Genomic DNA, 25,414 nt, shown 5'->3' on the forward strand with positions numbered 1-25,414 from the left:
TCTCTCTAGAACGCTTCCGGTGGCCTGGGAAATGCCAGACAATACCTCTCCCTAGAATAGTATTAACTTAGAGCATGAATATATTGTTCTACTTCTCTGCTGCTTATGGTCTAGGACAGTGGCTCTTAACCTTTTGACTTCTGTGGCCCCCTACTTAATCATTACTGGAACCCGGTAACCCCTGCAGAATATTTATTGGAATCTGGGAACCCCCACTGGATAATTCCTGGAAGCCAGTGACAGAGGCCAAGCATTTTTGATAATTTGAACCACAAAACAATATATAAAAAATACACAACTAAGCATTCATCAAACAAATATGCAAATGATGAAATTATTTATTTTACAAACATAAAAAATCTAACTTTAATTGGGAAGGTTGCAGTTTTCTAAATTCAATGGACGCCATTCATCGTCCATGCTATATTCTGTCTGATCTACTTGCACTTTCCTATGAATAAACTTGAGGATACTACCTTCATTTTTAGCTTCAAATTGCAAATTCCTACACATTTACCAAATGTTTTAAAATTTTCAGTTCTATATTCTGCTTCTTTATTTATACACTTTAATCATCTGCTAATAATATTTAATTTTCCAAGTTGTTGCGGTCCCTCTGAGTAGGCTTTGCAGACCCCCAAGGGTCCCCAGACCACAGGTTAGGAACCATTGGTCTAGGACAACATTAAGTTCTCTTTCCCACTTCTGATAAGGTAACCTGGCTTGGTTCTGTTCATACTGATATATATATTCTCCAGACTCAGAAATCCAATGTTCTCAAATCTGGCAAAAATCTGGGTTACCAAAGTAATGGTGATAATGGTGAGAGGTATGTAATTGTCCGACATGCCCAACCAGTCCCTACTAAACCTCTAAAGTGTACCGTGTGATCGGGGACATTTATAGATTGCAGCCTTCCTGGCTTTTGGGGACTCATGGCACTTGCCCTAGCAGGTGGTTTGTTATGTTCTGATAAATTAAACAAGTTATTGTGTTCCTCTCAGAGTCATTCCACCTTATATCATAGTTTAGTTGGGAGTCTTAGTAGTAGTCTGGACAAAAAACGAAGCTATTCTGACCCAGGATAATATAAGGGACTCTATGCCATTAGACGAAGCACACAAGACTCCCTGGCTTTTTTAAATTAAAAAGACCCTGTACACTCAAGCTGACAATACCATGAACATGGATCACCAAGAAGACATGGGTCATTTTTCTAAAAATACTTTGAAGCAACTGGCCAAGGAAAAAATAAGACACATAACAAGAAGCAGAGTTGAGTCCCAACCAACTTTATATATGCTTATGGCCTGCAGTGGAATTATCCTTAAAATCGCTGGGAGGAGCGCAATATTCAGCTCTGCTACCCACTGATCCAAGGCAGTGTGTGATTTCTCCTGGACGTTAGCATGACTTTAACACAAGTAAGAAGTTCCTCAGAGTTTCTCTTTGTGCACTGAGAGAGGTTTGATCTCAGTATGCTGAGATATCTGATATTGTCTATGGACCATCCAAAGAGTGTTTTAAACTGCAGCTGGATAGTAAGGGGTTAGCTTTCGACCAGAAGCAGATCCTCTGATTTGATGAGGTTTATCTGGAGCCTGTTATCCTTCTATATTCTTCCAGTACCACCGTCAATTCCATTAAAGACTGGTTCATTTTTATCAGCAACAGCAGGATGTCATCAGTGAATGTCAATGCTTTATAAGTGTCTTGGTCAAAAGTACCTCCTCTTAGCAGCAGATGTTCCCCGTTTTTTGTGTAGAAAAGGACACAGGGAGAAAGCAAACATTAAAGGGGGGGAGGGGCTAATCCTGACAGGTTGCCAGGCATATGTTGATTTGGTATGAAGCCCTGCTATTTAACCTCATCTTAGCCTGGAAGGAATCACAGATGGCCAGAGTCTACACCATGAATTTGTTTCAAAATATACCCAATCCATCCTTTGTTAAAACCCATCCAACGAATATCAATACTTTTTCTGCATCTATGAATAGAAACTTTCTCCTTGCCTGGTTTACTAGCTCTGTCAATCAGGTGGAAAGGTTTTTTTGTGTTGCCACTTGTCGTTTTTCTTCCACCTAGAAAACAACAACGACATCAACACCACCAACCTAATCGCCAACCTCGGCCTCAAGCAACTCGTCACGTCACCCACCCACACCGCAGGACACACACTCGACCTCATCTTCTCAGCCAGCAACCATGTCTCCTTCAGCCACACCACCGAACTCCTATGGACCGACCATCGCTGCATCCATTTCTCCTTTCAGAAGCCGGTCACTCACCACCTCATCACCAAACGCCCCCCCGCCGATACTGGAACAGAATCTCTACAGAACAGCTGATCTCCACCCTCACCCAGGCAACCCCCCCAACGACCCGGCACCCCAGCACAGCTGCCACCTACCTCCACAAATGGCTAGACGACTGCGCCAACACCCTCGCTCCACTCAAACAACCCTCAGACTCCCACCACAGGCCCAAGGCAAGCTGGTTCAACCCCGAACTGCAGGCCTCAAAACGGGAATGTCGAAGTAGGGAGAAGATCTGGCACCTTGCACCCACCGAACCCAACCACACCGCCCTCAAAACTGCCATCCGCAAACATCACCAGCTGATCCGCAGGACCAAAAGAACCACCTACAAAAACCGAATAGACACCAATGCCCACAACAACAAAGAGCTCTTCGGCATCATCAAAGAACTCTCCAACCCCAGGACCGGCGACCATGAACCCTTGCCATCACAGGAACTCTGCAAATCCCTTGCCACTCACTTCCGTTGAAAGATCGAAGAAATCCACAGCCAACCACAGACAACCAAGAACCCGACGCATCAATCAACACCAACCCGCTATGCTCCTGGACCCACATCAACAATGAAGACACCATCAACACCACGGCCTCTATCCACTCCGGCTCCCTCTCGGACCCCTGCCCGCACCAGATCTTCAACAAAGCCAGCAACATCATCGCACCCCACCTCTGCGCAATCATCAACAGCTCCTTCAAGACAGCCACCTTCCCGGAGAAATGGAAACACGCCGACGTCAAAGCCCTGTTGAAGAAACCCAAAGCAGATCCAGATAACCCCATTAACTACCGACCTATCTCCCTCCTCCCCTTCCCAGCGAAGGTCATCGAAAAAATCGTGAACAGCCAACTTTCCCGATACCTGGAAGACAGCGAAGCCCTAGATGCCTCCCAATCCGGATTTCGTAAAAACGACAGCACAGAGACCACACTCATTGCTGCAACAGATGACATCAGGACCATGCTCGACAAAGGCGAAACCGCAGCTCTCATCCTCCTGTACCTTTCCGCAGCTTTCTACGCCCTATGTCACCACACCCTTCGAACACGCCTCCACAACACTGGGATCCATGGCAAGGCCCTCGACTGGATCTCCTCTTTCCTCTCCGGCAGAACCCAGAGAGTCTGCCTTCCACCCTACCTATCCGAATCCTCCGATATCGTCTGTGGCGTCCCGCAAGGATCCTCCCTCAGCCCAACTCTTTTCAACGTTTACATTGCTCCCCTCACCAACATCGCACGATCCCACAACATCAACTTAGTATCCTACACAGATGACACCCAGCTGATCATCTTCATCACGAAAGACCCCACAACAGCAAGAAACAACCTACACAAGGGACTTCACGCTATCGCCGGCAGGATGGCTTCAAGCCGCCTCAAGCTAAACACAGACAAAACAGAGGTTCTCATCCTCGGCAGCAACCTCTCCGCCTGGAACGACTCCTGGTGGCCTACATCCCTCAGAGCCGCCCCCACCCCCACCACCCAAGTACGGAACCTGGGCATCATCCTTGACTCTGCACTCAGCATGACTCAACAGGTCAACGCAGTCTCCTCTTCCAGCTACAACACCCTCTGCATGCTCCGCAAGATTTTCATGTGGATTCCTGTTGAAATGAGAAAAACAGTCGCCCACGCCCTAGTCAGCAGCCGACTGGACTTCGGAAATGCACTCTATGCAGGAACCACAGCCAAACTACAAAAGAAATTGCAACGCATCCAAAACGCCTCCGCCCGACTCATCCTTGATGTCCCACGCCGCAACCACATCTCAGCCCATCTCAGAGAACTACACTGGCTACCCATATCGAAGAGGATGACCTTCAAACTACTCACCCACGCACACAAAGCCCTCCACAACACAGGCCCGGCCTATCTCAACGACAGACTCACCTTCCACAACCCCGCCCGCCAGCTCCGCCCTCGCCTCCGTCCCCCGCATTCACCGCTACACCACCGGAGGAAGATCCTTCTCCTACCTCGCCACAAAGACCTGGAACTCCCTACTGCTCCAACTACGCCAGACCCAAGACCTCCTGGCCTTCAGAAAACGCCTCAAGACATGGCTTTTCGAACATTAGCTCCCCCCCCAACGCCTTGAGACCCTAACAGGTGAGTAGCGCGCTTAATAAATTGTCTGATTGATTGATTGATTGAGAATGAAGCCCGCGTGATCTACATGGATCAAGCAGGGTATCAACCTATTTAATCCTTTAGCCCTGATTTTAGTGAAAATTTATTTTGCTATGAAGAAGATTGCTGCTTCCGCCATGGTGGGTGTAACTCCTTATTCCCAAATACATTTGTTATAAACCTCAGGTGTGAATGGCAGTAGTTTAGGTGGAAATATGGTCAAAAATGTGTGTGTAAAACTATCTGAAATCGGTTGGAATTTCTGTCTATGAAGTTGGATGACCCAACTTCTCATAGCAGCCGTAAAACACAGGTAGTTTCCATTCTTCTGTCATCTGTATCCCTCACTTCTCAGCCCTGATTTCCCTTGAACGTGGTGAACACAATTTGTTCGCTAATAGCTTGCTCCCTCCTTCACAAAAAAAGGTGTCCTTCCTAGCTAATATATATTTAGCTCTGTCATTCTCAATCATGTGGTGTTGCCCTCTTAACATGGTTAGTTTTCCCCAAATTTTCTTGGAGATGTTATTGTTGTGAATTCCTGCTATCACCCTATGTTTGACTATTAACAGTTCAAGTTCTGTTGCTCTCATGTGCTTACTGTGTCACTTCCTTTATGAACACTCCTACAATAGCCCCCGAGTCCTAGGCCACTGTCCTGTCCACCTCACCTATATCATTTCTGGTCAGGGATTCCTTGATCTTTCCATGAATTATGGACCTATAACTGATTTTTTAAATGGAATCATTCTAAATGGCACATTTCCCAGAGGTGTTTTGTATAGCCTGACCATATACCATATCAACACTGATAGTGGGCCATGATCAGAATGTGTATGAGATCTCTAGTCCACCTCCTCGACCCAATGTACTAGGTGCTTAACTAGCAGTAATCAACCTATAAAAGCATATGTTTGATGAGATGGTCTACTTTTAGAAGAAATGGCCTGATTCAGAGTTTGCAGATGGGGTTACTCTGTCACAAATGTGACGGATCTCTCGTCCACCATATTACAATTCCATTAATTCCTATGAAATCGTAATACAGCGGGCAGGATATCCATCACGTTTGTGACAGAGTAACCCATCCACCAAACTCAAAATCAAGCCCTGTGTCTTAAAGCCAGGTCTTCCCTTAAACCGAGATCTCAGATGTTCCCTCATTCACTGCTGCAAACTGTCTTGAGTGGAATTCATTACCAGATGGTGCTACCAGGATTGGTGGTGTGTAACATTTTACTAGTTCTTGCATGCTTTGCTTGATGAATTACTCCTGATCCTTATAAGGGTCCTCTCACACTCCACCTAAGTCACCCACCTTCCTGTTTTGCTTGTCTTGGTATGTCTGTCCTCAAAGGAGTGCTGCAAGTTTAACAGGATCACCAGCCCTACTGTTCTCTCTGGTGCCACTGCATCATACTCCTTAGGGTTCGTCATGATCTTAATGTATGCTCTAAGGTAATTGCTTTCAGGTTCCACAACTACAACTGTATGCTAACCCATCTGGTTGGATTATAGAGGCCTTTAACATCAAATGCTTTTGCTCTCGATCTCAGTCCCACAACTACAACTGTTTGCTAACCCATTTGGTTGGTTTATAGAGGCCTTTAACACTGTATGCTGTTGCTCTCAATCTCAGGGTTTGGAGTGCCATATGTGGGTGTGTTTGCATGACTGGTATCAGATCTGCTATCCATATATCGGTAGGTTGTGATTAAGCCTTAGTTGTGTTACAGTACGATGGATATCTGTCCCCCTATTTAAGACTTCCCCCTGAACCCTAAATCTTCCTAACTTGAAAACCAAACAGAAACAAATCTTTGTGAACGTCCACAGACATCTACGTTGAACTTCAGTCACAGTAGGTTCACTACCTAACTCCCTCATCTCCTGCTTACTTTCAATAGTTTAAGAACAGCTGGCGGTTTTCTCAAATAACTTGGGGTTACTAGCCCTGTCAATTTCTCAGTAAACCTTACCTCGCCTGGCCCTCCCTGGCACCAATTAGCTTCCTTGCTGAGTTCAACGGGGCACATCAGGACCTCCTAATGTTCGCTGCTGTTTGTGAGGTTAACCCATCTATCTTCCTTTGCTCAGCTGGATTGGATGCCCTGTTTTATATTCCTGCTAGCTTTGCATAGATGCTGTATACCTTTTTTCTTTGCTGGTTTCACCTTTGTCCCTGCCTAGGTGATTTTCTTTGAGTCAGTGAGTGATCCACCACCACTCTCATTTTTGTCAATTCTTATGGTTCTGTTAAGTACCAGTCATCTCCTTTTTCAGTGCAAAGTCCCAAGGCTGACTGAGCCTCTTTAAGGCATGCTAAAACTTGCTCTCAGCCCCTGCAAGGAATACGATTTGAAAGGTCTGGCCCCCAATATCATTTAATACCTTTAGATTTCAAAATGTCTATGACTGGATTAAAGGCTTTTCGTTTCTCAAGAATGATGGGAGAGAGTTCATCATACAGGTGCACCTGTATGCTGTGGAAGAATATCAGACCTCCTTGAAGTGCTTTGAACAACATAGCCTCCTTGTCCACAAAGAAGTGTACTCCTACATTTGGAATAAAAGTCCAGCGTGTGTTAAGAGGGGCAGTCTATGCACTCAGTCTATTTTTAACAGTTCCCTTTCTGTTCTCTTGAGCACTGGGTCAAACAGATCCAAGATACACTCTTGCAGGCCATTAAGGGCTGTTAACTGAAGTATTCTGCAGATATGTATATTGTTTAACCTTGAGTGATTCTCCAGGTCTTCACATTTTCCCTGGAGAATAACACTGTTGTTCTGCGAGCATCAGAATGCATGTTGGGAGTTGTTCACGATTGTCAACCTACTTGCTGAGGTTAATCTCTAACACATATACTCTGACTCCTAATTTGTTGATATCTTTCTGCATCATTTTCAAGTCCTATTGTGGAAGAGTAGGTTACTTACCTTTGGTAACTATCTTTCTGTTGGATACTCAATATGCAAATTACACATCTATTGGCTCGCCCCAGGTACCAGAATGGTTCCAGAAAATTTGCAACAGTTCTCCTGTGTCGGTAGGTGTTCAACTCCATTTTGGTATTGGGCAACATCCTGGATGTGATATTACTGGAGCCATACATCGTCACCCATGCACCCAGAAATAAGTTTGCCATTCACTTTTTTTCTGAGCCCGTAGAGGTAGCCATGAGGTCAGCAACAATTAAACAGTGGATATGAAGTACAGCAATATAATTTGGAACCTTATTACTTTTGTTGCTCTGAGCATTCCTCAGAAGGGGAGGTGACAAAGATGGTGAGGAATTGTTATCTAGACAGATTAAGCACTTGAAATATCAATTCTAAAGATAAGTAAATAGGTCTTCTGATGGATACTTCTTCCTGCAGATTCTTTCCCTTTTGAACAGATATCAGTGGTAGCTGGTAAATTTAAATAGATGAGGGGCGGTCACACATGCACATTCCCACTTCCACCAATTCATCAGGACATATAGGTGAACATACTTATAACCAGTCATTCACAAGCACACGTGCTTGCAAATACTCACATCCACCCTTTCATAAGCACATACATACTTCCACCCATTCACAAGCACACACATGCACTGAAACACATACACACCAATATGCAAGCACATAAACATTCAAATATACGTACATGCAATGGTAGAAGGTAGAACCAGAAGGTGACAAGAGGGAGAAAATGATAGCCAAGGAATAAGCTGGAGGTTTTGGCAGAGAAGCAATAACTAGAAAATCCAGCTGCCTCTTCTCATTAGCTAACCTTGTCCAATGAGAGGGGAGCCTTCCAAAATTTGTCACGGACTAGGCTGCGTTCAGTGAGTCCTGTTGATCCCACATTCATCTGTGATGAGTTGGCAAATTATGGTGTGGAGTATCATTGACTAACAGTTTTGAGCACTTCAGGGCTTAAACGTAAAGTACCCGGGCCAGACTCTATCAGCGATGCTCCCCCTTGTCTTCAAGGGAAGAATCCTCACAGGGCTTTGCTGGACAGATGACATCCCTGCCCCTGGGGCTGTGAGATCTTTAGTTAGGCAAATCCTAGCTACAAGGTGCCTGTGCAGTAGTGGACAGTAAAGGGCATAGGGAAATGCATAGTGTAGAAGAAAACTGAACATCAATCAAAAGGCATCCACAAGGTTCCCTGCAATGAAAAATGGGGACACAGACCAAAGAGGTCCAACTGAGGGGTGCCCCAGAGGGCAAAACTGGTCTGTACCACATTGGGGTGGAGACCTATTTGGGTTTGACAGGATGACGCTGACTAAACCTGCTAACTCTCGTACTTAGGGAGCCTGCCAAATGATTGGCAACCAGTCAATCATGTGCTTCTGAGACCAGGCTCACAATCTCAGTGCTTTTTGACAGAGAAGACGACACCCTACACCAAACGTTGTCTTTCATGACCTGGACAGATCAACCACAGAGGGGCAGGAAGGTTTTCACTGCTGGGCAGATTACCTGCAGTTAGAGCAAGCTGATGTGTAATCATTGCCCCTCTCGAGACTAGAGCCCTCTGACATCCAGCTCCTTCATTGTGGTGTCTGTATGGAGAGCATGCTTATTACGCCCTTCGGATCGCCTTCATACTGGAATCAGTGGAGACACTATTGGAGAACACTTATTTGCCAGCATGTGTGAGTGACCAACAGAATGCAGAAAGCCAGATGACCCGGAGCCAGAGAAGGTTTAGCACTGCAATCTGAGCTCTCTCTTTAAGCACAAAAATCCAATCCTGAATCTCCCTAGTCTTCTGAGGAGGAGGAACGACTCAGTAATGCTTTGTACAGTACTGTCTTCTATGAATAATGGAGCACTTCAAGGGCTTCAGATGTGTCTTCGGAAGATTGCTGGAGAAGCCTAAGTCGAACTGCAGCTATGCAGTGTGTTATATTCTAAGGGGCTGCTAACTTCTTTAAATTGCATTAAGCACATTCACATTCTATTAGAATTAGAACTTTGTACAGCGTGGATTCTTTTCTAGTTAGCTGATTTGTGGCTGGCGAAGGGAAGGACCACGCCAGTCTTACCTGCAATAAATCTTCATTTATTCATCGAGCGGTTCCTGGGGTACAGTGCAATTACTTCATTTTAGTGACGAATGCCAGCCACATATATAACACTGCTGAAATTGGATCGTAGACTGAGAGTGTTCCTGTGGTGAGCTCATTAAGTCACCACTCGACCTACTTGCAGAGGAGGAGGAGGCTGTGAAACGTGTAATTTTCACAATCGGAAAGGAAGTGTGAAGGGGTTAGATTAAATCCTGAAATTAATCGTCTTTGAGTGCACCATGGATATGAACGTTACATGTGCTGTGCACGCTCATCTTTGCTTAACACGTTGCCACCCGAGCGTGTCATTTTGAATCTGACATGCCCAGTCACCTTCACGCACTTTATTTTGTGCGCACGTTTGTTTTAGGTTCATGCACTCGATCTTGTGCACGTTTGATGACGGCAGGAAAAGCAAGTATAGCGTTTTATTCAAATGTACAATATTTTTTGATAAGGAAACAAAGTTAAGCATAATCAAGCTGATTCCTCATCTTGTGAACGCTTCATTAGTGTGGCAATCCCTTGCTCCCAGAACTACGTACTAGGTGCAGGATTAAAGTGATGAACCTTAGCACTTGCTCAGTGCTTGGTAAAAATTAATAAAGAGGACTTCTTCTTTTTAAAAAAAACCTACTGATCGTTTGGGACTCAAAATTGTATTTTTGTGTAGCTGTTGCACTCTCTGTGTCTGAAAGAGATATATTTGAAAGCAAAATATTTATATACATTATTCACAGTTTGTTATCAATATGGCATCATCAATAAACATTCCTTCTACATTTTAAGATGAGCATGGACAGACATCTTTCCAATGGGAAGAATGGATAAATATGTTTGAGAATTACCTAGTGGCATTAGATGGTCCAAATTTGTCTGCACAAAGGAGAAAAGGGTTGTTGTTAAGTACCATTGGTAACGAAGCACATCATATATTTAAGTATTTACCCGAAACACGCAGTGATGATGATCAACCAATGGAGGATGTGTATGAAGAAGCAAAATTATGCTTGGGGAAAAGGTTTGCTAAAGAAGAGAACAGGTAGTGTCACATTATAAATTTTACACTAGACCACAGAAAGTGGGGGAGTCATTAGAAGACTCAAGTTTACGTGAACTATTGGTGAAGTGCAAGTTTGGTCCAATGACCGAAGAATTGATTTGTGACCAACTCATTGCAGTGCAGAGGCAAGAAAACTCAAGAGCGTTTATGAGCAGCAGCAAATCTGTCACTCCAGGATGCACTAACATTTGCAAAAATAGTAGAGGAGTCTGAACAATGCATGAAAGAAATCAATAAAAAAGAGAATATCAACAGTGAAGGTGATATAGCCCTTGTATCTAAGAAAGGCGACTCTCCTGGATATGTGGGGCTAGCCAGCAAACAATACAACAAAGCTCAACAAACAGCTAAGTCTAGGGTATGCTCCAGATGTGGAAGTTCAGCACATACCAGTGAGGCTAAATGGTGTTTGGCAGTGAAAAAAGAATGTAGGAAGTACGGTCAGAAAGAGCTCTGTGCATGCATGTGCAAGGATGGATACAAGTCATGAGTAGCATTGATAGAACAATATACAGAGGAAAATTACAAAGAAGATTGAGTACTAATGGTACAACCTGGAACAGTGGAACAAGGAAGAGATGTTGTACCGAAGGCGTTCTTTATTATTTCAGACAAAGAGGTGGAACGAATGGTAGACTCCGGTTCACTCTACACAATAATACCTAAGACAATGTGGAAAAAGGAGTGGCCAGAAATAACTTTGTTACCTTACGACATTAACCCAAGAGGTTATCAAGGTTAAAAAAATAGATGTTTTGGGATACTTTGTATCAACATTGAATTCAGGTCTTGTGTATCGAAGGAAACGTTTATGTGGCCGAGTGTGGACCGAGTGTGGACCTCCCATATTGGGTGGGGTACACCAATATGACTTGCACATAGTGATTGACCCACACTCAAATGACAAGGAGTTAATGGTGGTTTACTTAAGTGAGGAAAAGATATTGAGTAAAGTGAAGGAAGTTTTTGATGAAAAATTGGGGGGAGTAGAAGGGTACACAAAATATTATTACAAGAAGGCACAGATCCAGTAAAACACAAAGTAAGGAGAGTACCTGTGGTGGTGAGGGAAGAGGTAAAAAAATGCTGAATATGATATGATAAAAGAGGGGCTCATAGAACCAGTTGAAGCCTCTCCATGGGTTTCTCCTGTAGTCATAACAAAAAAAAGTGATAGAAAGCTCCAGTTTTGTGTGGAATTCCGAAGACTATATCAATATGTGGTAACAGATACATTCCCTCTCCCGAATACAAATGAACTTCTGCCGCTGCTTTAGGGTGGTCGGTACTTTTCCAAATTGGATCTAAAGAATGCTTACCATCAGATAAAGTTACACAATTAGGGGGTCATTCTGACCCCGGCGGTCTAAGACCGCCGGGGCCAGGGTCGGCGGGAGCACCGCCGACAGGCCGGCGGTGCCCCGCAGGGCATTCTGACCGCGGCGGTTCGGCCGCGGTCAGAAGAGGCAAACCGGCGGTCTCCCGCCGGTTTACCACTGGTTTACCGCTGCCCTTAGAATCCCCCATGGCGGCGCAGCTTGCTGCGCCGCCATGGGGGATTCTGACACCCCCTACCGCCATCCTGTTCCTGGCGGTTTGCCCGCCAGGAACAGGATGGCGGTAGGGGGTGCCGCGGGGCCCCCGTAAGAGGGCCCCGAAAAGTATTTCAGTGTCTGCTAAGCAGACACTGAAATACGCGACGGGTGCAACTGCACCCGTCGCACCCCTGCAACTACGCCGGCTCAATTCTGAGCCGGCGTCCTCGTTGCAGGGGCATTTCCTCTGGGCCGGCGGGTGCTCTTTTGGAGAGCGCCCGCCGGCCCAGAGGAAATGTCTGAATGGCCACCGCGGTCTTTTGACCGCGGTGCGGTCATTCAGCGGCGGTACCCTGGCGGACGGCCTCCGCCGTCCGCCAGGGTCAGAATGAGGCCCTTAATCCCAAGCACTCAGAGTATAACGATGGAGGGCACGTTCCAGTTCACTAGAATGCCTTTTTGGGTTGTCCTCGGCTGCAAGTGTGTTTCAAAGAATTAGGTCAGGAGTTTTTAAAGTACTACAAAATGTAACATACTTCCAAGATGACATTTTGGTTAACAATAAGAGAGCATAATCTGGTATTAAAGTCAGTATTGCATAAGCTCAAAGAGGCTGGGCTAACCCTGAAAGAGATAACTGTACATTTTTGGTTGAGGAAATTGATTATTTGGGACACACAATTTTGGGGGGAGGGTTCAGACCTACGAAGGATTTGCTGAAAGCCACTAGGTCTGCACCTATTCCTCGTGATAAAGACCAATTACAATCTTTTATGGGTCTTATAGAGTATTACAGCAAGTTTTCTGACAACTTTGCACAAAAAAAGGAGAAATTGAGGATGCTTTTACAAAAGTTAGCGTTTGATGCACTGAGGGAAGGCATTTGCAAAGCCGGTATTTTGACGCCCTTTGATACCCGGTGCAAAACTATCTTGATTGCCAGTGCCAGTGCATGCAGGGTAGGAGCCGTTCAATCGCAACTACGAGGTAAAAAAAGAGGTAACAGTACCTTTTGCTTTGTGTTCTCCGACAGAAAGTGAACAAAACTGTTAGGTGATAGAAAGTGAAGCGTTAGCTGCAGCACAATCTGTAGAACACTTTAAAACTTTTCTTTGGGGTATAGATTTTCTTTTACGGTCTGATCACAAACCTTTACTTAAAGTATTAAATCCTGGTGGGGCACGCAAAGGTTCTGCTAGATTAGCGAGATTAGCTTCAAGGCTCCAAGATTATCGCTTCAAATAAGAATTTTTTCCTGGCTGGAAAAATAGATAAGCAGATTGTTTTTCACAGCTGTCAGTGGATGTGGATTGGGAAGACATGGATAAAATTAACATTCTGAACAAGGATCAAGAAGGAGCAGTAGCTTGATTAAGAGACGTTGAAGAATGTGGGGTGGGACCTTTTACAGCTAAAGATTGGAAGAGTGGTATGGCGATTGATTCAGTTCTCAAGGGAATAGTACGCATGACAGTAGAGAGTAAAAGGAAAGAGAGTACAGTCATTTAGTCTCCGAGACCATATCTGAAGCTTTTGGATGAACTGACATTAGTAGATGAAAAATTGGTCATGAGAAATGACAAATTTGTGCCACCGGAATATCTAAAAAAAAAAAGAGATTTTTTTGCTTGCCTCATGAGGGTCATTTAGAGCGAACCAGGACCAAGAGAAGAATCAGAGAAAATGTTTGGTGGCAGGGAATGGATGACATGATATCTCAATGGGTGGAAGATTGTGTTGTCTATAAAGAAAGTGAGAAAAGAGAGAAGACTGGAGTGCAATGGGTGCAAGGCCATTTAGAGGATCCAGGATCACCATGGAGTGCTCGTGTGTTTAGATTTTATTGGTCCCCTGCAAGGTCAAAATAACAGTTTGAAAAATGCATTGGTTATGGATGACATTCAATCAAGATGGGAGGTGGTCAACTTTTTATAAGAAATCCCTACTAGAAGTACTATAGAAACATTGAATGAGGTGCCTCAAGAGGAAGGAAGGGCTCCCTCATGTTTTAATAACAGATAATCGTACACAACTCACTTCGTATTAGATGAAGAGGTTTCTTGATAATTGTGGAGTTATACATCATCGTACAGTATTGTATAATTCCCATGCAAATGGGATGGTCGAAAGGGTCATCCAAATAGTTAAAGGTACTATACTTATGGCCACTCAATGTGGAAGAGATGTCAAGAAAATGGTAGATGAAACGGTGTGGGTGCATCACACTACAGTTAACAGAGCAATTGGTTTATCTCCTTTTGAGAAGATGAGGGGTAGAAAACCAGGTTCTAAGTTGATTCTGGCTTGGACGACACATGATAGTTTTAAGACTAGTATGATTGAGGGGAAACTAGAGAAGAAAAGAGATTTTGAAGAAGGTGATTGGTGAAAATAAAGCATGGGGGAGTGTCTGGAGGACTATCCAAATTTTGGGGTCTGTTCAAAGTAAGAAAAACTTGGAGAGGGATATGTGGAGTTGGAAAATGGTAACAAATGGAATAAAAGGAAAGTGGCTTTGTACCAAAGAGGAGTGATCGGGGTGTAAATGTGAGCTATAATTCAACAGGTTATAACAGTTTTATGTTGATGAGTGATGATGAGTTTGTAAGTGATTCTAATGAAAAGGAGTGCAAAGTTGTTGAGAAATGAGGAGGAGAGGCTGTTGGAAGGGAGTCTGTAAAAGACACTGCTCAGCGTAGTGTAGTATGAGAGTTTTGCAGTCAGAGAAGTTGAAGACCTCCTCGTTATTTGGAGGATTACATACAGGGTGTATACAATTTTCTAATTTATGTTTTTGCATTTATTTTTAAGATTGCATATCCATATATAATTGTTTCTTCTGTTTCTATTTGTCTGTAGTAGATCAGAAAGTATATAAATATGTTATATTCTAAAGGGCTGCTTACTTCTTTAAAATGCACTATGCGCTTTGACATCATATTAGAATTAAAATTTGTACAGCGTGGATTCCTTCCCGTCAGCTGATTTGTGGCTGCGAAGGGAAGGGCCACGCCGGTCTTACCTGCAATAAATCTTCATTCATTCATTCATTCATTGAGCCATTCCTGGTGTGCAGTGTAATAACTTCACAGTGACTTCAAAGGATCTGTCACCAGCTGCTACAAGCCAGCCATTAGCTGTCACTCAAGCTGGGATGGGGATACTGAAATCCTCTGTCTTGCAGATGTGCAGCACCCCCCACCATCACCTTGGTGAAGAGCCTGGGTGCAGATGTAAAAGGAACTGGAGGACTATGCACTGGAAGTGGGAGGGCCCTAACATGAACTACAGACACCTCCTGTGCAGCTGCAAGATCGTGATGTAGGAATACATGTTCCCCAAGCAAAGGGACAATAAAGAGTCCTCCAAACTCAGCACATGAAGCACCTGAGCTAGGGAAAGCATTTTGAATTTCTTTTTGGGGAGAAACGTTTTCAAGGCCCTAGGTCCAGGATCAGAGAACAAGAAAGTACTGCGAGTAACATCCCCGCTGAGCGCCAATTCCATCAATCTTTTCTCAAGTAGTAAAAGCATGTTTTTCTGACTGGCAGAAAAAACATTTAGGACCCTTTTTTCAAGTTGGAGGCACTGTGCTTTTAACTTGCCTGGATAGCCCCAAAAAGCCCGTTCAGCAGTGCCAGGCAGGTCTTCTAAATTCCACAGATTAACCTATGGCTCTGACCACCGAATCCGCAGTGTCCAGACCTGCTCAGAGAATCTGCTTCACAGTGCTCTGTTCATCCCTGACCACCTCTGCAAAGGTATCTTTCAATTGGCCCTGATAGTTTGGAACCACCATCAGCACAATCACCCATATGGCATTGTTTTATCTGATGAGCAAGCAATTCATGGACTCAAGCACTAAAAGCACTAAACTCCCTGCCGAAAAGACTGCTCCTCCCATTGCTTTCATTTTCTTTTATCCCCTGTTGAAAGGTATGGTGAAAAATGTGCCAGGATTCTGTTTAGCACATGATGATTCCTGCACCACCAGGCTTTCTGGTGAAGGGAAAGCGGAAAATAAATCGGAGTTCCTAGTTGTTGGCCTACAGTGGTGAGATCAGCCTGTTCATTACAGTTCAGAAGTGGGTTTGGCCAAGGTTGCCTCGATGGGCTCCAGAAGTGTTTTATTAAATGGAAGCAAAGGCTGTGAGGATGCACAGGCTGGTTGGATGATCTCTTTTAAACAGTTAGACTTGGTTTTCTCCATTGTAAAAGGCAATTCCAGCAGCTCTGCAGCCTTTCTGATGACTGCTGTAAAATAATCCACCTCTGCAGATGGTGGTCTAAAGTGTCTGGGCTGAGTGTCATTTCTGTATCTGTTCTTCTCTATTAATCTTTGCACTTGAGAAATCGGAATGGCCCTTGTATGAGGCATATGTTCAGGAACTGGGGCTGGCATCAGTGGAAAGGCTACTGGCTGTCACTGGGCACCAGTGTTGTCCAAACTGGGGTCAGAAGCGTGCCTTGAGGAGGGTGACTGGATCAACTGGTTCCGGTTGAACACCCCTGGCAGTATCCTCATTAGAAACCCCACTGGATCTGTGGGGTACAATGGCATGCCAAAGGGAAGAGATGCCCTTTGGAACAGTGTCGTCATCACTTCTGTGAATATAAGGATCAGTGCTGAGTTGGCACTGGGAACTCAGAATATGCTGGAAGAGGGGTTGGTGCATGAGCAGGAATCAGTCCTGCAGTCAGTTCTTCAGTCAGAGTGATGTTTACCAACTCCAGACACAGCACCTCAACATGGAGTTCTCCCTTCTGCACTTCTTCTTATGCTCTAGCTTTATCTCTTTTGATTACTTGGAAGTTGGTGACAAACACAATTTCAATCAAGCCCGATGCTCATTGTGTATGAGACTTTGCCACCCACTCCTTAATGGCTATTGAATGCATGTGGACACATTACTCGCACAACTTTGAGTTGTGCTTAGGCCAAAACACTACGTGTAGACCAAGTGAGGGTTTGAAATGACTACCTGTCGATGACAGGATGAGCAAGATTTAAAAACTTGACTTTTAGGAGCTGGCATCTTGCTTATCTTTTAGACTTGGTTGCCTTTGATGCTGTTCTCACTGACTTCAACCAGATCTGTCCAGCTTCTGGTCCCTACTCCTGTCTCACCCTTGATGTCTGTGAGTGGGTGAGACTCTGGTCTTTCTCTTTCTCCAGTGGGGTCTCTGTGTGAAAGATTTTGTGGGAGTTGGGGGGGATCTGCAAGAGTACTGTAAGCTGCTATTGTTAAACAGGGTCCCTCTCTTCTTCACTGCTTCCTCATAGGGAGTTTAAACTCAGGGGACTTGTTGCAGGCGTTGATGATCAGCCCGCTGGGCCACTTCCACACACAAGTGCAACTCTACACCTCAAGAAATGCTGGCAAAATGTCACTGTCCAGTCTGTTGCCACCAACCAAGAATGTCTTACCTGCTCCATACCTTGACTGAACGGTCCCAGGCCATTATGAGGTGTTGTCTTCTTACTTCTGCCTTTTCTAATCCAGTTGACAGAGCAACAAATGTGCTATTTCAGATAACTCAGCCCCTCAGAGTATGTGTTAATCAAACAGATCCCTTTTCTTTGCCACTGCATGCCCTTGCTTCCCATGGTGTCTATAAGGGCTCCTGAAAGTGAGCATGCAGGCATATCACCCATAATACGTCTCTAGCACACGAGTAAGGAGGGAAGGAAGGGTCAGCTGAGTACTTTCCGCACCTATAGTTTGCTGCTTTTGGATACGTGTTGGTGCTTCTTATTTTCTTTGGCTCACTTGACCCCTTATTCTTGCCAACAGAATGAGAATGCTCTGTATGCTGTCAGGGCTTGCTCTCTCTGAAGGGTTAGCAGCCCGCACAATGGCAAGCCAAAGTATGTTATTGCATGGTCGCCTTGTGAGAGCCCTTTTTGGCTGTGGTCAGCTTTTGTCCCACTATTACCTACTCCTGGGGCTCCTGAGACACATCTCCACCTTCCAGGAGTCAGCGCCATCAAGGTTGCACTCTTGATCTATTTCCTACATTTGTGGGGCCTTTTAGTGTTTCCCCCTACTGCTATGTTGTCTGGGGTCAAACTGCAGACCATTCTCTGCTTCCGGCAGGCTTCAACAGAGAAGTTCAGGTATGTTGCTGCTGCCAATGGTCCTTCTCCTATGGGCTTCAGTAGAGTCTGAGGGCCACCATTTAAAGTCTTATAGCACGGTCACCTCTCACTCTGATCCAACCAGCCACTTCAGCCTTTAGGTTACTTAAAGGCTCTATTGCCTCTCTGTGCCAGGTGGACAGCCAAGGATTCAGGTGCCTACCATCTTGCATGCTTGGCCATGAAGCCCATCTTTATACACTTTTAGCCATACTTTGTGATTAAAGCTGTATTCATGTTCAAGGAACAAATGAGACAGATATGGATAAAGAAGACACACAGTCAGTTTAGTGGAATGCCTGTTTAAACACATTTCATATTAAAAAGAAATGTTACTGATTTAACAAGAAAGATGTTGCATCATTGAGAACAAGCACACCGGCATTTGCATGTTAATTTTGGTATGAGACTAGCAAGAATCAGATCAAAGCTGGATAAAGGAAAAGTAATTTGCTGTATATACAGTTACTGTCTTATTAAAAACATACTCAAGACAATGAAACAATGTGAACACAGGACCATGAATAAGCTTGAAAGGTGATAATACCTCGGTAATAAAGCAGCAACAGGTGATAAAAGGCAAATCAAGTAGAATTTAGGCTCTTTCAGCAATCTCTGCATAGTCCAGTAGGGGTTAGAAGGTGGGTTACAAGTTGGACAAGATGAATTATAAATCAGAGCCACGAAAAAAAACAGAAGGATGCTGAAGATAATGGAAGACACATTGATCCAAGTCTGAAAAGGACAAAAAAAACAATTAAGCGTATTCAGCAATTTAATAAAGTTTACTTTATAAAAGCTCAAATAGTTCTGTTGTTGAATTCCTAATATTGAGATCACTGGAATTTTTTTAAGGCAACAGAAATCTAAGTAGTTGTTAGAAATTGGGTTTCTGTTTGGTTAGGGTATGCACCTAAGCCAGGCAGAACCCACCCACTCTAGTCAAGGCGAGGGAGTTACACACCCAAAAAACCCCAGCGTCACCCCCTTGGTAGCTAGGCATGAGCAGTCAGGCCTATCCCAGGGGCAATATGTAAAGGGATTGCAAAACACACACAACACACGTGACACAATAATTACACCACAAAGGAAACACAACACCAAGTTATATAAAGATAAAATGTATTGCACAAAAGACCATTAGACCAAACACAACATGTCAGTAATACCCTACTACACAAGCAGTTGTCAGAACATCACACAGTTACTAGTACCCTGCAACAATAAGAAGTAGTAGGGAAAACATGAAGGTTACTGGTTATTCTGCAACACAAGCAGTAGTCAGTTTGTCATCATTATCAAAAATGCATATGTCATAGTAAAGTACATATCATAAATGCCCAGACATCATCAGGAATGCACATATAATGAGAAACATTTCCCAAATGGCAAGTCATTAGTAGCACCAACATAGATGTGTATAGCCTGACAACCTTCCTAGTAGGCTCCTATCATAGTACCATGAACATATCACCAAGGATGCAGAGACATCATCAGGATAACATATGATTATGAATACCTATAATCCTGAATTGCAAGATGTCTGTATTAATGCACATAACACAGGGCATATATCCTTGGCACATACTCATGCCGCCCTGGTCCCCGCAACCAAGAATAAGGAGGTAACCACCCCATTGTTTCTCTGGTACACAAGTTACTGCACTGCTGTGCTTTTAAGGCAGGGCGCACCCTACTCTCTTGAGGGCTCCCACACTCTGGATACTCAAAAAAGGGGGGCCTCAGGAAAGTGGGCTGGCGCAGGACCTCCGTTGAGGTTCTCCTCCTGCTTACACACGGGGCAAAGCATCCCCTACTTCGGGCCATCTCCCCCCTCGTAGGTAGTTGGAGACCCTGTGTCTCTGGTGGCAACACACCACGTAGGGCGAGCCTCCTGGCTCAGGACCCCGTCGGGCCCAGATTCAGGCCTGCCAGTCACTGGTTTGGAGAAGAGGCTCTGGCAGGGGAATTCTCTCCCTCCGGCCTGCATCCTTCCTCTCGTTGGCTCTGGCCGCGTGGCAGCCTTTCGGGATCCATCCAGGTCGCAGTGGTGAATTCTTCAACCAGCAGCTCCTGCCTGTGCCCCGGGAGCACCACTAAAAGTGTGTTTGTCCGCACTCGCTCCTTCGCTGCTGGCGACCTCCCCAAGGCAGGGGGGCCCACACCTGGTGACACAGGCACTTCCTTGCCAAAGGGGACGAAGAGAAGCACTGTGCTCTCCATGGCTTGGCAGAAAAATGAGGTAAATGCACTCCTATTGTGCTAAGAAAAGAAAGAGTAAAGCATTTCTATGCGCTGCAAGCAAAAGGGAAAACTATAGGGAAGCAGGGAGCACAACACGCAGCCCCTGGAGACAGCAAATGGGGCATGGGTGGAAGGGACCAAGCAAGCATGCCAGCACAAAGATTTGCAGGCAGTGGAAGTTCCTCTTAGTGACCAAGCAGGTCACAGATCAGAACAACAGCAGCAGTCCAAAGGCATTTCCTGGCAAGTCCCTCCAGCAGTATCCTGTATCCAGTTCAGTAGTTTGTCAGTGTCTCTAAATAAGGGGAACAACCCCTATACTTATACTCATTTTGCACAGTCTCCACAAAAGGGTGGAGAAGGGGTTCTTACCAGTACTAACTGGTTCCAGAAATGTCCCCTCTCTCCTCCAGCAGAGGTTCCAGACATCAGTGGAGGGTAAACAAGCCCTTTGTGTGAGGCCAGGGCACAGCCTTTACAAATGCAGGTGTACCCCGCCTCTCCTTCTCTCAGCCCATGAAAACCATTCAATATGCAGATGCATCTCTGTGACACCTCCACCCTCCCTGTGTACAGGCTGTCTGAAAAGTATGCACAAAGCCCAGCTGTCACTCTATCCCAGGTGTGGATTGGATTCAAGCTGCAAAACACCAGAGTCATAAGCACAGAGAAATGCCCACTTTCTAAAAGTGGCATTTCTATAATGGTAATAAAACATCTACCTACACCAGTAAGCTGCATTTCTCACTACCATTCCAACCATTCCAAACATGCCTATGCTACCCCTCATAGATTAGACAATACCACCTAGACATAAGATAGGGCATTTCCAATGCCATCCTATGAGCAAGGCCGCACTCACAGCAGTGAGAAGCCAAATAGGTTTGTCACTACCAGGACCAGGCACACAACCAGGCACATGTCCTGCCTTCTACATACACAGCACCCTGCCCTTAGGGCTAGCTATGGCCTACCTTAGGGGTGACTTACGTGTAGTAAAAGGGGAGTTCCACACCTGGCAAGTAAATTTGGATGCCAGGTCCCTGTGGCAGTAAACTGTGCACGCAGGCCCTGTGCTAGCAGGCCTGAGACAGGTCTGAAAGGCTACTTCTGTGGGTGGCGCAAGCTGCGCTGCAGGCCCACTAGTAGCATTTAATTTACAGGCCCTGGGTATAGTGATACCACTGTACAAGGAACTTATAGATAAATGAAATGGGCCAATACAGTGTAAGCCAATCATACCGAATTTAGAAGGGAGAGCACCTCAACTTTAGCACTGATCAGCAGTGATAAAGTGCTCAGAGTGCTAGGGCCAACAACAAAAGGTCAGAAAAAACAGGAGGAGGCAAAACGTTTGGGGATGACCCTGTAAAAAGGGCCAGGTCCAACACAAGTATATTGCAGAGCTGATAGCAAGTCTGGGTCATGATTGGTCTCCTAACAGTCCCAACACGAACGTTAGGAGATGGAACTACAAACCACATGCAATAACAGAATTGCTGCCATTTGTATCAAGTTTCCTAATGGGAACTTTACTGATGATTAACCCATAGTGCCTTGAAAAAGCTGCAGGTCTAGTGGCTGGGTGGGGGTGTAACGCGTATTGGTTGTCCATATCAAGAACAAGCATCTACAAATATATGGAGAAGAATAATAAAGTTTCTCACAACACTGGCTTGCTGAGACATTTTATTGTAGCATTGACTGTTGTAATTATTGGTATATAAGTAGGTGGTTACTTTCTTTCGTACATGTATTTACTAGCCAAGATAGGACAGAGGGCCCTACCCATTATTCTTAAACTATATCTGCCACCATATATATTTGTTGGTTTTTAACTATAGCTACTTAGGTGTGGAACCTGGGAACTGGGGCCCTCGTTTTTTCAATAAATCCTGATTGTAACTTTGATGCCCAGACACAGATCAAGAGAAAGCGTATTTACTGCACTGTACTGCTGAATCTACAACCAACCAACAGGATAAACATACAAAGACTGAGTCTGTGCCTGATAGAGAGCGGGCTGCAGGCTTTTAGAAAGACTGAGCAAGCTAAATCAATGACAGGAATACAGTAAATCAAACGTTAAACAAAAGATGTATTTTAAGTGGATCCCTTCAGAGTGAGACTGAACAATGGGTAACACCCACATTATTCTCCTGAAAAATGACAGTGAACAAATTAAAGTAGGAATACTGATTGATTTGCAGTCCAAATTATTTGCTGTCGTGAAAAATATTTCACACTGCACTTCCATGCCTGGGTGGTCAGAAAATAGCCTTTAGTATGGTTTATTATGAAAAGCCTATTAGTGAGAGGTGTTCAATGTACGGTTCATATACTGTCTCTGAAATTAAGCCCATTAATGAAAACACATAGCTTCAATTAAGTCCAGTTAATTAACACGCTGTTTCTTGAATTTTCACACCAGGCATGATACTGCACACCCAGCGGTACATGCATGATTGATTGATTGCCGTAACTTACCAAAGAATAACCATTACAGAATAGTTATGAGCAAATACTTGGAAAGCTTGACTGTTTGCTGTAGTATGTTACAATGTAAATAACCCCCATGGTTCATTCAGATTTCCTTTACACTATGTTTCTTATCATTCTGCTTCTCTGTCTACCCAGGTCTCTTGAAAGTTTACAAAATGAACAAACATTGGCAAAGCCAATATGTTTCACTATTTTTAAAGAGTGGATCTACATGCCCTTGAAATGCAACAGCTAACACCTTTTTGGTGAACGCGTCAGTATCTACTGCCTTTACTAGAGTCCCTGGTATCTGACTCAAGTCTGTAGTACCTTTAGCTGTTTCTTGCGGTCCCTTGACTCAGAATCGAATGCTTGCCACCAGCCAGCAATACCTTAAGCTGTTACTAGTGTCCCATTAGTCAGGCACAAGTCTTTGCTGTAGAAGGCTGCTGCACCATAAGCCAATTGCAGAGGTCTCTGGAGACATACACAAATGTTTTCTGTACACTATCTTAGGCCATTACAAGTGGTCCCGCGAGTGAGGAACAAGTATCTTATAGGCTTCCACTACTTCTCCCTCGATCCCAGGATACCAGAGTATTATGAACAGTTCAAAATCCCTAAAATTTCTCCTTTTATTGAAAGTGGGAAAGAACAATCGCAAAAATCTCAACTGAGCTTTTATTTTCATCACACAGATTAACAAGTGCATCAACTCTCTAAATAAATGGACATATTCCCTTCTGCACGTCCGACTTTTGCTTGTTTTCGATCTACAAAATAAGTATTTCAATGCTGATGATGCAAATTATTATAGAGCCTCTAAGTACATTTCTTGTATATTTTTGAGGGCCTCACCATAATATATACAGGCAGTACCAGTCACTTGCATATACAAATAAACTATATTGGTTACTTATAGAACTGCTCTTTAGCTGTTCGTCTGTACATGTAAGTCAGCAGTCACCAGTGTGGGAAGGGAGTGATGAAGAGAGAGAGAGAGAGCGAGTGAGCAGGAAGGCAGGAAAGCAAAGAGAGTGATGACGGATCAAGTGAGGATCAAGGACAACAGAGAGGAGCTGGGAAGAAATGAGGGAAGACTGAAAGGACAGTGATGATGGAGCAAGAGATCGTAAGATCAAGGAGAGCGACGGAATAGGGGAAGAAGTAGTTTGTTGTGGCAGCAGCTGGAGGACAGGTGGGAGCAAGGCCAGCTGGGTAGACAGCTGGAGAAGCTGACACAAGAGGTGAAAGAAGAAGGGCCATGCTCTCTCTCATAGTCCTAAAAGTCCAAAGAAACATGCAAAAGTAGCAATAGTTTGCTGAATTCCAGCAGTGGAAGGCTGCAACTCACCAAATCGAAACAGTGATAACAAAATACTCTAGTGGGGGACAGCTAGAAGAATAAACAGGAAAGCCCTGGATCAAGAGGAAGGAGCTGAGAAACACAAAAAGCCAGCAAACATAAGCAAGGGGCAGTTGCAAAGGCCAATCTAAGCATGTATTATAGTACTGGTACCAACAAGTCCAGAGTACAACCTAAATGTTTCTGTTTGTTCCGAGTAATTTCTTTGCTTGAGTTTATCTTTTTTTATTGCTGTTTCAAATTCACCCACAGCACTACTTTACATTTTCGTTTAAGAGTAACTGAACTCCTGAGCATCAAAGCACTAAAACAAGTCAACATGAAAATAAACTGCCATTATGCCTTAAGCGTCTTTCCGGGCTTACTGTCCATGCCTGATAGTGAGAAAATAGCTTTGTTTTTACCTAGGACAGTTATGGAAGTTAGAAAATCACTTGTGAGCTAGGAACTGCATCAAGAGCTAAGGGCGCTTTTTTTGTTATATCGAATTATGGTTTCATCTGTGTTCTTTCAGTTTTGCTTATGCTCAAAAGAATCATAATTTTTGACAGATGCCACAACAGACAACCCTATTTAAGTCTCAAATCCCATTGCTAAAACATAAGAGAGAAATACTTCTAAATCATGGGTGCACAGATGCGGGGGTCTATAAAGAGACATATCAAAGGGGGTAAAGCAGTAGTACAGCGACTTATCAGAGGCAGGTTGATGTGGAGGGTGACACAAACAAATATGCAAAATCTAACTTCTACACAAGTGCACCTGGGTTATGAAATGTACTTAACATTTGCCGGCGCTACACACACAACTGCCAAAAGAGACGATGCCTGCGTTTAGTTTCCTCCTAATAGGAGTAAGAATGGCAAGATAGGTTAATAATATGAACGATATCTGTGTGACTATTAGTACTTTTGACGTCTTCTTTTCTTGTGAGACGAATAAGCTTTCTTGACTAATATGATAAATTAAAGGACAGCATTTATTACCATTGCTGAAACCTTACATTTTAAACTGCACAAATATATTAATTTTATTTAACTGTGATGTGCTAGTTCACGACTTGCCA

The 25,414-nt window shown here is 44.2% G+C and overlaps 1 protein-coding gene across 1 annotated transcript in view; it reads right to left on the bottom strand.

The window, feature by feature from the left end:
* The window catches only part of ATP10A (ATPase phospholipid transporting 10A (putative)), a 1,009,168-nt gene that overhangs the window by 5,641 nt on the left and 978,113 nt on the right, over nucleotides 1-25,414 (bottom strand). The window contains exon 20 of the mRNA XM_069204275.1: nucleotides 18,805-18,992. Coding sequence (XP_069060376.1) covers nucleotides 18,805-18,992 — 188 coding nt within the window. The remainder of the gene's footprint in view (nucleotides 1-18,804; nucleotides 18,993-25,414) is intronic.

The sequence above is a fragment of the Pleurodeles waltl genome, chromosome 8 (assembly GCF_031143425.1).
Source record: "Pleurodeles waltl isolate 20211129_DDA chromosome 8, aPleWal1.hap1.20221129, whole genome shotgun sequence".
Taxonomy (NCBI): Eukaryota; Metazoa; Chordata; class Amphibia; order Caudata; family Salamandridae; genus Pleurodeles; species Pleurodeles waltl.